Source organism: Nerophis lumbriciformis, linkage group LG14 (genome assembly GCF_033978685.3).
Source record: "Nerophis lumbriciformis linkage group LG14, RoL_Nlum_v2.1, whole genome shotgun sequence".
NCBI lineage: Eukaryota > Metazoa > Chordata > Actinopteri > Syngnathiformes > Syngnathidae > Nerophis > Nerophis lumbriciformis.
Window position 1 is genome coordinate 42,523,972 of NC_084561.2, and position 16,376 is coordinate 42,540,347.

General features: G+C 36.6%; 1 protein-coding gene across 2 annotated transcripts in view; it reads right to left on the reverse strand.

Annotated features, from left to right (window-relative positions):
• Nucleotides 1-389: 389 nt before the first annotated feature.
• stxbp3 (syntaxin binding protein 3) overlaps nucleotides 390-16,376 on the reverse strand; it is a 43,115-nt gene continuing 27,128 nt past the window's right edge. For both annotated transcript variants that reach the window (XM_061975509.2, XM_072914715.1), the window contains exons 12-19: nucleotides 13,983-14,048; nucleotides 9,730-9,810; nucleotides 9,462-9,597; nucleotides 9,074-9,180; nucleotides 8,841-8,939; nucleotides 6,500-6,585; nucleotides 4,901-5,049; nucleotides 390-972 (exon numbers count right to left, since the gene is read on the reverse strand). In XM_061975509.2, the coding sequence (XP_061831493.2) occupies nucleotides 869-972; nucleotides 4,901-5,049; nucleotides 6,500-6,585; nucleotides 8,841-8,939; nucleotides 9,074-9,180; nucleotides 9,462-9,597; nucleotides 9,730-9,810; nucleotides 13,983-14,048 (828 nt within the window). In that variant the 3' untranslated portion in view covers nucleotides 390-868. The remainder of the gene's footprint in view (nucleotides 973-4,900; nucleotides 5,050-6,499; nucleotides 6,586-8,840; nucleotides 8,940-9,073; nucleotides 9,181-9,461; nucleotides 9,598-9,729; nucleotides 9,811-13,982; nucleotides 14,049-16,376) is intronic.

The following is a 16,376-nucleotide window of genomic DNA, read 5'->3' on the forward strand; positions in this document are numbered from 1 at the left end:
AAGAGTAGCAAGGAAGCAAGATCAGTGCATCACCAGACCCTAATCAAGTAATCATGTAAGTAGAGTGAATTAGTAAATTATATTTATAAGTGATGCTACTACAGTCCTAAATGTTAGGAACAAAATATTTGTTTCTCTTTTAACCTGAGTTGTAATACACACATCAAACATATTAATGGTTGATGTGTCAAATAGTCAATTGCAATGCAGATTATGGAATTCTTAAAAGAGACATATTAAGACATTTTTCACCCTTCTAACCAACCCTGTTTTGGGTGAGGAGCCACTGGTCACAAAGCTTGATTTCTAGTTATCGTTGAGAAATGATTTTCCGGATGTAAACTGCCTTTGGACTGATCCGCATCTACAGATGAAAAAACAAAACAGCATAAATTGAACCACTTCATCCATTTATTAGTCAGTTGTTCAGTTTAAGAAAACACTTAGTAACTGTTAAAAAAACACCTTGACAATAATAGGAAGTGTTAATACACAGAGATGATAATGTAAGTCAGAATGACCGAGCAGAGTTCAGTGCTTACATACAATATATACATTAGCTCATTTCATTCACCCTTCATTAAACATATCTTGGAGGTTTTATAAAAGAGCAAAGTTACCAGTATGTTTCCAGGACAGGGTGAGGCCAGTAACCGTATCCGTCTATACGATTCAATTTCTTAATGGTGTACAGTAAATCCATACCAAACATGACTAAGTGAGTCCAATGTGTGCTTATATGTCTACTGTAATATCAGAAACAATTATGACAAAATACAAATAAATTCCCTTCCGGTACCCATGCGAGTGTTTGTGTTGGGCACACTTTTATATGTTGATGGTGTTTGGGTGGTCTATTAGTAGAATTTTAGACATTGTTCCTCTCCTCTATTGTGAACATTTCCACGGGTCGTTTGCTCAGGAACTTGATATCATCCAGTAGACTGTTGGGGGTCAAAATGTGGGAAGAGCCTAAAAATCAAAACAACAAAGATGTGACAGCCTTTAAAACAGAATAGAAAAAACATTAAACTTGATATTTAAATATAACACATTTAACAAACCACCACCCAATGTACGGTTCAATTAGCATTAGTATTTTATTTTGTAGAAGCTATTTTCGTAAAACTATATTTTTAATGCTAGAATAGAATGATCAATTTTCTAAATAATATAACAAACATTACACAGTCGTCCCACGTTTATCACTTTTAATTTAATTACAATATTTTAGTTTTTTAATTTTAATGTTTTTAAATTTTTTACTTGTAATTTAATTACTAGATTTTTAACGCTAGAATAGAATTATCAATTTTCTAAATAATATAACAAACATTTTTAATTTAGGTTTGAATATTGTTATTTACTTTCATCCCTGAACAGAAAAAAATAGGTGTACAACATTATATATATATATATATATATATATATATATATATATATATATATATATATATATATATATATATATATATATATATATATAGGCTAAAAGAGGCCATACAAAATATTAAGTTTTTTGGTTATTGTAAATAAATGTATATGCAAAATACAGTCGTCCCACATTTATCCCTTTTAATTTAATTACTATATTTAAATTTTTTAATTTAAATTTTTTTAAATTTTTTACTTTTAATTTAATTACTGCATTTTTAACGCTATAATAGAATGATCAATTTTCTAAATAATATAACAAACATTATTTTTAATTTAGATTTGAATATTATTTACTTTCATCCCTGAACAGAAAAAAATAGGTGTACAACATTATATATATATATATATATATATATATATATATATATATATATATATATATATATATATATATTAGGCTAAAAGAGGCCATACAAATATAGTTTTTTGGTTATTGTAAATAAATGTATATGTAAAATACAGTCGTCCCACATTTATCACTTTTAATTTAATTACTATATTTAAACTTTTTAATTTAACATATTTTTTACTTTTAATTTAATTACTACATTTTTAACGCTATAATAAAATGATCAATTTTCTAAATAATATAACAAACATTATTTTTAATTTAGATTTGAATATTGTTATTTACTTTCATCCCTGAACAGAAAGAAATAGGTGTACAACATTATATATATATATATATATATATATATATATATATATATATATATATATATATATATATATATATATATATATATATATATATATATGTATATATATATATAGGCTAAAAGAGGCCATACAAAATATTAAGTTTTTTTGGTTATTGTAAATAAATGTATATGCAAAATACAGTCGTCCCACATTTATCACTTTTAATTTAATTACTATATTTACATTTTTTAATTTAAATTTATTTTAATTTTTTACTTTTAATTTAATTACTACGTTTTTAACGCTATAATAGAATTATCAATTTTCTAAATAATATAACAAACATTATTTTTAATTTAGATTTGAATATTGTTATTTACTTTCATCCCTGAACAGAAACAATAGGTGTACAACATTATATATATATATATATATATATAGGCTAAAAGAGGCCATACAAAATATTAAGTTTTTTGGTTATTGTAAATAAATGTATATGCAAAATACAGTCGTCCCACATTTATCACTTTTAATTTAATTACTATATTTAAAGTTTTTAATTTTAATTTTTTTTAATTTTTTACTTTTAATTTAATTACTACATTTTTAACGCTATAATAGAATTATCAATTTTCTAAATAATATAACAAACATTATTTTTAATTTAGATTTGAATATTGTTATTTACTTTCATCCCTGAACAGAAAAAAATAGGTGTACAACATTATATATATAGGCTAAAAGAGGCCATACAAAATATTACGTTTTTTGGTTATTGTAAATAAATGTATATGCAAAATACAGTCGTCCCACATTTATCACTTTTAATTTAATTACTATATTAAATTTTTTAATTTTAATTTTAATTTATTTTTATTTTTTACTTTTAATTTAATTACTAAATTTTTAACGCTAGAATAGAATTATCAATTTTCTAAATAATATAACAAACATTATTTTTAATTTAGATTTGAATATTGTTATTTACTTTCATCCCTGAACAGAAAAAAAATAGGTGTACAACATTATATATATATATATATATATATATAGGCTAAAAGAGGCCATACAAAATATTAAGTTTTTTGGTTATTGTAAATAAATGTATATGCAAAATACAGTCGTCCCACATGTATCACTTTTAATTTAATTACTATATTTAATTTTTTTTAAATTTTTTACTTTTAATTTAATTACCACATTTTTAACGCTAGAATAGAATTATCAATTTTCTAAATTATATAACAAACATTATTTTTAATTTAGATTTGAATATTGTTATTTACTTTCATCCTTGAACAGAAAAAAATAGGTGTACAACATTATATATATATATATATATATATATATATATATATATATATATATATATATATATATATATATAGGCTAAAAGAGGCCATACAAAATATTAAGTTTTTTGGTTATTGTAAATAAATGTATATGCAAAATACAGTCGTCCCACATGTATCACTTTTAATTTAATTACTATATTTACATTTTTTAATTTAAATTTTTTACTTTTAATTTAATTACTACATTTTTAACGCTAGAATAGAATTATCAATTTTCTAAATAATATAACAAACATTATTTTTAATTTAGATTTGAATATTGTTATTTACTTTCATCCCTGAACAGAAAAAAATAGGTGTACAACATTATATATATATATATATATATATAGGCTAAAAGAGGCCATACAAAATATTAAGTTTTTTAGTTATTGTAAATAAATGTATATGCAAAATACAGTCGTCCCACATTTATCACTTTTAATTGGTTCCGGTAAATACATTTCCATGGAGTAGGAATCATTAATTATAAATCAAATATTGTCATAACTAACGCTAAAAAAGAAAAAGAAAATACGGCCTTTTAGATGTTTTTTCAACATTATGAGAGCCCTCTACATATCAAATAACACCTTTTAGTCACCTTTACACTCTATTATTCCTAGATAGCAAGGCTGCTTAAAGCTGAGCCAATCAGTGGGCCTAGTGGTTAGAGTGTCCGCCAGGAGATGGGTAGGTTGTGAGTTCAAACCCCGGCCGGGCCGAGTCATACCAAAGACTATAAAAATGGGAGCCATTACCTCCCTGCTTGGCACTCAGCATCAAGGGTTGGAATTCAATCATCAATCAATCAATGTTTATTTATATAGCTCTAAATCACAAGTGTCTCAAAGGGCTGCACAAGCCACGACGACATCCTCGGTACAGAGCCCAGGAATTGGGGGTTAAATCACCAAAAATGATTCCCGGGCGCGGCACTGCTGCTGCTCACTGCTCCCCTCACCTCCCAGGGGGTGAACAAGGATGATGGGTCAAATGTAGAGGACAAATTTCACCACACCTAGTGTGTGTGTGACTATCAATAGTACTTTAACAATACTGAACAGCGCACTCTGAATGATTTGGTCTCCTCTAGTGGCCAATATTACTCTAGTATTGATATTTTTTTGTTTATTTAGCCATTTTTATGTTTGAAAATGCTTCATGTACGACCATTTACAAACAACAACTTATTTTACAATATCACAAATAAAAAACCCTGATGTGGAGTCTCCAATATTTGAAGCGAAACGTGGCGACGGACGACTCAATATGCAAATTTATTGGTTTTGGTTTGTTCCTAACCAAATAAACAATAACATGTTTTGTTTTAAACTAGACTTTGAAAGATTTGAAAATATTTTTTTGCTTTTCTTGTTTTTATGAAAAGTGGTGAAATATGTCGTTTATCTTAAAGAAGCATGAAGTGAATTAAAGTACAACTAAACTGTGGACAGAGGAAATGAGGGGTATGTGTCAGTGCCCACCTATGATGACCTGACAGGACTTGACAGCTTGTGTGACCTCGTATGCACAGCGCATCTCCGAGTAGCTGATTCCTCCGATGACAAAAACGATGAGGCGCGAGCCCGTTCGACGTTCGTCCTGAGCACTAGACTTGTGCTTCTGACGTGCACTGTGAGACAAAGAATAGTTAGTGGGAATATTGTACAAATAGTCATTATGTGCTAAACGTTTCAGTGGTTGATAGTCAACACTAGAGGGGGACAATGTGCTGTCATGGGTTTCTGCCTCATTAACGTCTTGTGATATTAGTACATGACAAAACATACAAGTAAAAGCCAGTAAATTAGAATATTTTGAAAAACTTGATTTGTTTCAGTAATTGCATTCAAAAGGTGTAACTTGTACATTATATTTATTCATTGCACACAGACTGATGCATTCAAATGTTTATTTCATTTAATTTTGATGATTTGAAGTGGCAACAAATGAAAATCCAAAATTCCGTGTGTCACAAAATTAGAATATTACTTAAGGCTAATACAAAAAAGGGATTTTTAGAAATGTTGGCCAACTGAAAAGTATGAAAATGAAAAATATGAGCATGTACAATACTCAATACTTGGTTGGAGCTCCTTTTGCCTCAATTACTGTGTTAATGCGGCGTGGCATGGAGTCGATGAGTTTCTGGCACTGCTCAGGTGTTATGAGAGCCCAGGTTGCTCTGATAGTGGCCTTCAACTCTTCTGCGTTTTTGGGTCTGGCATTCTGCATCTTCCTTTTCACAATACCCCACAGATTTTCTATGGGGCTAAGGTCAGGGGAGTTGGCGGGCCAATTTAGAACAGAAATACCATGGTCCGTAAACCAGGCACGGGTAGATTTTGCGCTGTGTGCAGGCGCCAAGTCCTGTTGGAACTTGAAATCTCCATCTCCATAGAGCAGGTCAGCAGCAGGAAGCATGAAGTGCTCTAAAACTTGCTGGTAGACGGCTGCGTTGACCCTGGATCTCAGGAAACAGAGTGGACCGACACCAGCAGATGACATGGCACCCCAAACCATCACTGATGGTGGAAACTTTACACTGGACTTCAGGCAACGTGGATCCTGTGGCTCTCCTGTCTTCCTCCAGACTCTGGGACCTTGATTTCCAAAGGAAATGCAAAATTTGCATGGTTGGGTGATGGTTTGGGGTGCCATGTCATCTGCTGCCATTAACGCAGTAATTGAGGCAAAAGGAGCTCCAACCAAGTATTGAGTATTGTACATGCTCATATTTTTCATTTTCATACTTTTCAGTTGGCCAACATTTCTAAAAATCCCTTTTTTGTATTAGCCTTAAGTAATATTCTAATTTTGTGACACACGGAATTTTGGATTTTCATTTGTTGCCACTTCAAATCATCAAAATTAAATGAAATAAACATTTGAATGCATCAGTCTGTGTGCAATGAATAAATATAATGTACAAGTTACACCTTTTGAATGCAATTACTGAAATAAATCAAGTTTTTCAAAATATTCTAATTTACTGGCTTTTACCTGTATATCATACATTTGAATGATATCAGCAAGTATTTTAGACGCTACATGTCATTTTTTGCCCTCCCTTTCAAACCCACCTGACAGCTCCAGAACCATTCCAAGCTGTTGGACACTCAGATTGGTGGGGCCATTCCCGAGTGTCAAGTTTGTTCTCCACAGCATCCTGAAAAGTACACAGTTTACGTTCAGTTGTGTCATCTGCAAAAACCTGGGTGCCTTAATAATGACATTTAGTAAGACATGATGATAACTGGTGTGACTGTTCTACAGAACTGCTGTAATTGATCAGGTGCACCTTAATATGTTAATGTTCAACATACACTATATCGCCAAAAGTATTTGGCCACCTGCCTTGACTCACATATGAACTTGAAGTGCCATCCCATTCCTAACCCATAGGGTTCAATATGGTGTCGGTCCACCTTTTGCAGCTATTACAGCTTCAACTCTTCTGGGAAGGCTGTCCACAAGGTTGCGGAGTGTGTTTATAGGAATTTTGCACCATTCTTCCAAAAGCGCATTGGTGAGGTCACACACTGATGCTGGTGGAGAAGGCCTGGCTCTCAGTCTCCGTTCTCATTCATCCCAAAGGTGTTCTATCGGGTTCAGGTCAGGACTCTGTGCAGGCCAGTCAAGTTCATCCTCACCAGACTCTGTCATCCAAGTCTTTATGGACCTTGCTTTGAGCACTGGTGCACAGTCATGTTTGAAGAGGAAGGGGCCCGCTCCAAACTGTTCCCACAAGGTTGGTAGCATGGAATTGTCCAAAATGTTTTGGTATCCTGGAGCATTCAAAGTTCCTTTCACTGGAACTAAGTGGCCAAGCCCAACTACTGAAAAACAACCCCACACCATAATTCCTCCTCCACTAAATTTCACACTCAGCACAATGCAGTCCAAAATGTAGCGTTCGCCTGGCAACCTCCAAACCCAGATTCATCCATCAGATTGCCAGATGGAAAAGTGTGATTCATCAGTCCAGAGAAGGCGTCTCCACTGCTCTAGAGTCCAGTGGCGACGTGCTTTACACCACTGCATCCCACGCTTTGTATTGGACTTGGTGATGTATGGCTTAGATGCAGCTGCTCGGCCATGGAAACTTATTCCATGAAGCTCTCTGCGTACTGTACGTGGGCTAATTGGAAGGTCACATGAAGTTTGGAGCTCTGTAGCAACTGATTGTTCAGAAAATCTTTGCACTATGCTGACCTCTCTGTCAGTTTACGTGGCCTACCACTTGGTGGCTGAGTTGCTGTTGTTCCCAAACTCTTCACTTTTCTTACAATGAAGCAGACAGTTGACTTTGGAATATTTAGGAGCGAGGAAATTTCACGACTGGATTTGTTGCACAGGTGGCATCCTATGACAGTTCCTCGCTAATTGTAAAGATGAATTCATTTGAATGAATTATGCCAGGGGTCTCAAACGTACGGCACGAGGACAGGTTTTATCCAGCCTGCGGGATGAGTTTGCCGAGTATAAAAATTAACCTGAAATTTTTGAATGAAATAAATAGCTGTTCTAAATGTGTCCACTTGATGGCGCAATAGCAATTATTTGTATATTTGTAGATGATGTTAGATGTGTCAAAAAATGAATAAACCACATGATGTTAGTGCACCAGTCAAGGAAAATGATCAAACTGCATGCGGTATCAAAAAAATGATGGGGACGAGTTCAAAGCGGCACTGGTTTGATTACATTTCATTGTCGCTAATTGTAAAGGTGAATTCATTTGAATGAATTATGCCAGGGGTGTCAAACGTACGGCCCGAGGACAGGTTTTATCCGGCCTGGGAGATGAGTTTGCCAAGTATGAAAATTAATCTGAAATTTTTGAATGAAATAAACAGCTTTTCTAAATTTGTCCACTGGATGGCGCAATGGCAATTATTTGTATCTTTGTAGATGATGTTAGATATGTCCTGGACATGACGTTAAAGTGCATCCGGCAGTGGAGGCTCCTCTATGGGGCACTAGGAGGTTAACCCCTTTACTACTGTTACCCCAGGTGGCCCTTGGCAAAGGCCTAGTACCTGACTGCCCCCTAGCCAGGGATACGGTGAAAACCTCAACGGCGGAGCAGGCGGAAAATGGTAGACTTAAGAACTACCACAACGGCTGCGATGGCGGAAGAAGGCTGCAGCAGAAAAGGGTCCCCGGTCGTCTTGGACTCCATGCCACTGGACCCTGACCCGATTCTGTCAAGGATCGTGTGGTGACTGTCTGTGCACCAGTATCCCCACGTTAAACTAAGTCACGCACAGGCATCCTCCATAAAGGGATAGACCCCTACCAGGAGGAACATCATACTCGTTTGAGTGACCGCCGAGGATGAATTCACAGAAGGCACATTTTGGCAGAGTTTCTATAAGAACAGCCTAAATGTAAATGCGGCAAAAACAACATTTCACTGACCTCCATTACATCCTTTATGCCAGGTGTCCACCTGGAAAGGTTGTACGTCTCATCCTGAGAACGATCACGTCTGGTAGGTTTGCGAGAAAAAAAACTGGGCTGGAATCAAAAGCATAAGCATCAATGACCAGGATTTGGAATATCATTGAAAACAAGGGTACACATCAAATCAATTAGAAAAAAATGCTTTTATTCAAAATTAAACATTTGCAATAGTTAACTTCTCCACTTACAGATGTGATGATGGGGACTCCCAGTTCTTTCCAGTTTAGGATGAACTCTCTCTCTTCTTCGATCTTCACATGTTGGATGAGTTTGCTCAAGTTCTCATCTGTTGTTCCTATCAATACGTGTGAAACAAACACATGCAGTTTATACTTACAACTCATTGCAATGGATTCTCTCATATTTATCTCACAAAAGATTTCCAAGTACTGCTAATAACCAGAATGTGTTATCAACACTGCAACCCGGATGAGAAAATACAAATAAGAGGTACGTTCATAACTTCAAGCGCGTAAAAAAACACTTAAGCTCAAACGGGACAATAGGGCCCTAATTCGATCCCGTGGAACAGACTTAAAAAGATGAGATTTATGCTGAACAATAATATAAATGTACCATTGAGGCTGAAGATGTAAAGCAGCACAGCTCTGATCTTGTCATAGGTGCTGTATGGGTGCAGTAGCACTGGCAGCAGAGTCCGCATAGGATCCTTCACTTTACCCCCATCTACGTCCAAGCCCACAGCTAGGTCCTACACAGTGACAAATCATATCGATGAAGCAATCCATATAAATGAAATAACTCAATATATTCAAAAATGTATAAGCTACACAACAGTGTCACGAGCAATTTCATCTTAACAAAATAACACAACAAGACAGACCTGCTCAGCTTTGCACAGCTTCTCCACATTGTTTGAAAAATGTTTCATGCAATCTTCGGCCAACTGAAGATGAACAGATTTCTTTGGTTAAGGGAAAAAAAAAAAGGCAGAATTATTCAATGCACTGCGCGAATACTCAACATTAGACGTAATAATACACATGATGGAAAAGTTGCAAGATTAGTCTTGAGCAGGGGTCCCCAAACTTTTTGACTCGTGGGCCGCATTGGGTTAAAAAAATTTGGCCAGGGGCCGGGCTGTATATATATATATATATATATACACATATATATATATATATATATATATATACATATATTAGAGATGCGCGGTTTGCGGGCACAACCGCGGAGTCCGCGGATTATCCGCGGATCGGGCGGATAAAATTAAAAAAAATTAGATTTTATCCGCGGGTCGGGTCGGGCGGTTGAAATAAAAAAAAATTAGATTTTAAATAGATTCAGGCGGGTGGCAGTTAAACCAATTGGGAAATATATATACATAGTTAAATGTTGTTACCCACATACGAAAATACGAGCAGGCACCTGCAGCATATGCCACAACAGAAAAAAAAAAAAAAAAGAGATGGACACTTTTACGGAGCGGAGAAGGGACGCCTCGCCGGGGTCCGGGACCGAGGCCCCTTCCCCCGAGAGGGCCCCACCGGGACCCGTAGCTGAGGCGATCCGCGAGAAGGGCCCGACGCACGTCCAGGGTCACCACCGCGCCCACCGCACCGACACCCCGCCTCGTCCGCCTTCGCCGCGGCCGGCGTCACGCGCAGCAGGTAAGCAGCTTACCTGCCCGCCACCCCCGTGGCCGGGGGCGCGTAACAGGGGTCACTCCGCGCGCAGTGCGCTCACGAAAGGGGTGGGGCTCACCCTGGTTGATATAGACAGCAGCTAGGACGGTGGCCATGGAAGTTGGAACCCGCTAAGGAGTGTGTAACAACCCACCTGCCGAATCAACTAGCCCTGAAAATGGATGGCGCTGGAGCGTCGGGCCCATATACCCGGCCGTCGCCGGCAGCGAGACGCGCTTGGAGGTGCGCTCAGCGCGGCTCCCATATGATTGCGCACTGGTGTGCGTCTGGGTCGTGACAGCGTGGCACGCGAATGTCTGTGCTGCGTTGGATCAGTCTCCTTTCTTTAACAGATAAAGCTTTATAACCTCACTAATGCCTTGCATCGTCTATATTATATATATAACAACGGGCGGGTGCGGGCGGATGTGGTTCTGATCAAATGTTACATCGGGTGGATGGCGGATGGTTGACGACTTTCTGATGTGGTTGCGGATGAAATAATTGCCTATCCGCGCATCTCTAAAATATATATATATATATATATATATACACACATTGTCTTTTTAATCCTTTTTGACATTTAACATTGTCACGTTATCGATGGGAAAATTTATTTTTAGACAATATGATTTGCCTGAGCGGCTAGGAGACACAGAGAGTAACAAGTGGTAGAAAATGGATTAGAAAGGAAAGATTTAAAAAATGGAAAAAAAAAAAAATAAATTAAAAAAACTTCTTTTTTTTTTTTTTTAAACTTGGGACTTCCCGTTGGCTGGATTTTGGATGCTGGGGGGCCGGATCCGGCCCGCGGGCCGTAGTTTGGAGACCCCTTGTCTTGAGTTTAGGATGATTACAGCATTAATTTTTATTTCATAATCCCTTACAATTAACAAAAGTATCACACATCATCACATATATCATATCATCACAGACAGACTTCATTCAACATGTTATCATAATTGCAACATATACTTTTACAACGTACAATACAATATTCATGCTTCCTTCCAAAGAATTACTAAAATAGTATTTAGTAGAGATGTCCGATAATATTGGGCTGCCGATATTATCGGCCGATAAATGCTTTAAAATGTAATATCGGAAATTATCGGTATAAAAAGTAAAATTTATGACTTTTTAAAACGCCGCTGTACGGAGTGCTACACGGATGTAAGGAGAAGTACAGAGCGCCGGGGTTTGGTGGTAGCGGGGGTGTATATTGCAGCCCGGAAGACGTAGGGCTGCAAGGTGTTCTGGGTATTTGTTCTGTTGTGTTTATGTTGTGTTACGGTGCGGATGTTCTCCCGAAATGTGTTTGTCATTCTTGTTTGGTGTGTGTTTACAGTGTGGCGCATATTTGTAACAGTGTTTAAGTTGTTTATACGGCCACCCTCAGTGTGACATGTATGGCTGTTGATCAAGTATGTCTTGCAGTCACTTACGTGTGTCTGCAGAAGCCTCATACAACATGTGACGCTGTTTGTATGGTGAAAAAGCGGACGCGACGACAGGTTGTAGAGGACACTAAAGGCAGTGCTATCACGGCACGCCCTTAATATTATTGTCCGGGTGAAAATCGGGACAAATTCGGGGGAATGGTTGCCCCGGGAGATTGTCGGGAGGGGCACTGAAATTCGGGAGTCTCCTGGAAAAATCGGGAAGGTTGGCAAGTATGTTGCTAGGGCGGGATAGCCATTCAAGGAAGGTGAATTCATTAAAAAGTGTATGTTAGATTTTTTTAAGAAATCTTTTCTTGCGGCCCAGCCCATACCTGCCAACTTTTGAAATCAGAAAACCTAGTAGCCAGGGTCCAGGGGCCGCAGGCCCCGGTAGGTCCAGGACAAAGTCGTGGTGGGGGGTTCAGGCCCCCCAACGCAAAATGATTATTAGCATTCAGACAGGTTAAAATGTTGCTAAAACCATCACTTTTCTATCAGTCACAGTGACTTTTCAAAACAAAAATATTACAGCAAAAATCATATGGGTTGATTGACATGTTTATTCTGCAAGCTAACTTCAATAGTTTGATATTATCTTGACAGTTAATGCCAGTTATCCTGTCAACCTTTCACAAGACTTCAATTTGTTAATTGAAAGTATAAACAGTATAAACACTTTTTACAGTAAACAAATGGTAAAACAGTACTAAACAATTCCATTAAAAAAAAAATTGGTGTCATTATTAACTTTCTGTCCAAGCTTGTATAATCTACTGCCTTGTTCAATTGTAAAAAATATTCTGTGCCTAAAATTCACATTTCTATCACAATTATCATACTGTAAACATGGTAAGCTAACTTCATTAAAATTAATAGTCCTGTCAATAGCATGGAATTACAATTCAAATGTAGTTTTTTTGTAAGCCTTTCAAAAGAATTCAAAATATGAAAAATTAATGAAAATTAATTTAAGCCATCAGACACTTGAAAAGTGGCACATCACATCTCTAATGTAATCATTTGAACTTTTCAACAGAAATAGCACTGCAAAAATATTAAGGACATACTTCTGTATTTTGGTAGTTATGCTGTCAACATTTAACAAGATTTCTTCAACTTGGACTTGAAAGCATAAATAGTATAAACACGAAAAACGTTGAAAGTTTTCCACTTGTATCGCTAGCAACGGCATTAGACTTGTGTTTTTTTGTCCCAACGTGGTCTTTTACATCGCTAATTCCTCCGTGTCCGATCGAAAAATCTTGTCTGCGCAAGGTGCAATTCGCGTAGTTTTCACCCTTTTTGGAACGGATAATTATTCCCGGATAGGCTTTTGAATATTCTTCACGGAATGACTGCAGTTTTCTTTTCGGTTTAAGACTCGTTTGCGATTTTTCTCCGGCTGATTCCATGATCGTTCGCTCGTTTGGAAACAATGGCAACTGGTGCCTCGTGCTTGGCAGCGGTGCTATAAATAGCCTCGCGTATGGCATTCGGAATGGCTCGATAGGAAGTTACGGGAAGCAGTGTCGATTGTCATTGTTGTTACGCGATTTCGTGAATAAAACTTAATTAATGAAAAACCGTATTTTTTATCACTGCAACCGTAACCCGGAATAGGTTGATGAAAACCGTACTAATTACGGGAAAACCGGAGTAGTTGGCAGGTATGCCAGCCTCACCCAGTTTCTGCATCCAGTGGCCCCCAGGTAAATTGAGTTTGAGACCCCTGGTTTAATGCATCCAGCGGGGCATCACAATAAAATTAGGCATCATAATGTGTTAATTCCACGACTGTATATATCGGTATCGGTTGATATCGGAATCGGTAATTAAGAGTTGGACAATATCGGAATATCGGCAAAAAAGCCATTATCGGACATCTCTAGTATTTAGTACCAAAAGCTTTCAATCTAATCTCAAAAAAACCAAATGTCACAATAGAGTTGTATTAGGAAAATGGGAAAGGGTTGCTGGCTCCCAAGGATTCACTCAATAATGGAACATACCGCTGTCAGCTGTTTACGAAAAGATGGCATCTTTTTCATCATTTGGGCTAAATTGCTGATGGTGATCTGAAAAACACAAACACACTTAAACATTAGCACAAGAGTTAAAGACTAAACGAAATAAATACATCAATTGGTGATGTGCTTTGCAAACAAAAAAAAAAGGTCCCTATTATTGAACATTGAAACAGTAGGTGAACTATGACAAACAACAGAAATGAAGGTATTGTGAAACTAATACCCCTCTGACACAGAGAAGCTATTAAAACAATAATAAAAGAAATTCATAAATTGAAGGGATGGTTTGACAAAAACAGTCAATAAATCTAAAATAATTCTATTCGGAAACAGTAGAGGAGAAAGTCAAACACAAATAGACATTGACAGGGAAAAAAAATACAAATTAGGTGTATTAACAGATGATAAAATGAACTGGAAATCTATAAAATATACAACATAAGGTGGCGAGAAAATGTTTGAATAATGAATAAATAAAAAAATACAAAAATCACTCCATGTTTTTTACTGCTCTCGAGTTTTACCATTTCTAAGTTGTTGTGGAAATATGGAAATAACTACAAAAGTATGCCTTATTCACTAATAACCAAGTTACAAAAAAGGCCAGGTAGGATAATATATAATGTTGGTTATAGAGAACGATCAAACCCTTTATTTAGTTAATGAAAAATATACAAATGTAATGTTTTGCTACGTTTGCAAACAGCTAAAATGATGCACAAAGCAAACTATAACCTGGTACCCAAGAATGTACAACAATTATTCTCAACCAAAAATAAGTATAACCTTAGGACAGGGGTCGGCAACCCAAAATGTTGAAAGAGCCATATTGGACCAAAAATACAAAAACAAATCTGTCTGGAGCCGCAAAAAAATAAAAGCCACGTTACATACAGATAGTGTGTCATGAGATATAAATTGATTTAAAAGGATTTAAAGGAAACTAAATGAGCTCAAATATAGCTACAAATGAGGCATAATGATGCAATATGTACATATAGCTAGCCTAAATAGCATGTTAGCATCGATTAGCTTGCAGTCATGCAGTGACCAAATATGCCCGATTAGCACTCCACACAAGTCAATAACATCAGCAAAACTCACCTTTGCGCATTCATGCACGTTAAACGTTTGGTGGACAAAATGAGACAGAAAAAGAAGTGGCATAAAACACGTCCCAGAAAGTCGGAGAAAGTTATACACGTAAACAAACTACGGTGAGTTCAAGGACCGCCAAAATTAGTAGGACAAAACGGCGCTCACCAAATACTCGAATCAGTGAAGCATGTTTAATATAAACTGTGTGCTTTATAACAATTAGGGAGGTTTGTGTTATGTTTGTCCACCTATAGAAACCATATTAAAACAAAAAATATATTTTTCCCCCCCTCATCTTTTTCCATTTTTCATACATTTTTTAAAAAGCTCCAGAGAGCCACTAGGGCGGCGCTAAAGAGCCGCATGCGGCTCGAGAGCCGTGGGCTGCCGACCCCTGCCTTAGGAGGTGAATTTCACTTAAAAAAACATTTCTATGCACGTGCACACACTTAAAACGTTCAGTATGTGTAGTTTGATTATGCAATGGAATAAGCAAAGAAGTCAATCAATGTACTAATATTATCAAGTTTGAGAAACTGTTTAAACTCAAAATGTTTACAAAGTACAAAGAAGAAGAATCCTCATAAACATCATACTTGCCAACCTTGAGACCTCCGATTCCGGGAGGTGGGGGGTGGGGGGCGTGGTTGGGGGCGTGGTGAAGAGGGGAGGAGTATATTTACAGCTAGAATTCACCAAGTCAAGTATTTTATGTATGTATTTATATATAAGAAATACTTGACTTTCAGTGAATTCTAGCTATAAATATATATTTATTTATATATATATATATATATATATATATATATAAATAAATAAATAAATAAGAGAAATACTTGAATTTCAGTGTTCATTCATTTACACATTTACACACACATAACACTCATCTACTCATTGTTGAATTAAGGATTGCATTGTCCATCCTTCTCTGTCACTATTTTTCGAACTGATGATGCATTGCTGTGTGGCACGCACAAAAGTGCCTTCATCAAATGCACTAGATGGCAGTATTGTCCTGTTTAAGAGTGTCATAACATTGCTGTTTACGGCAGACGAACTGCTTTACGGTAGAGGAAAACACGTCACTCAGGTCCGCATGGAGCTGGAGGGGGCGTGGCCTCCAGCTCCGCCTGAATTTCGGGAGAAAATTTGTCCCGGGAGGTTTTCGGGAGAGGCGCTGAATTTCGGGAGTCTCCCGGAAAATCCGGGAGGGTTGGCAAGTATGTAAACATATTGAACCTTATTGATACAGCACATGATGGTAATAATTTATTAATG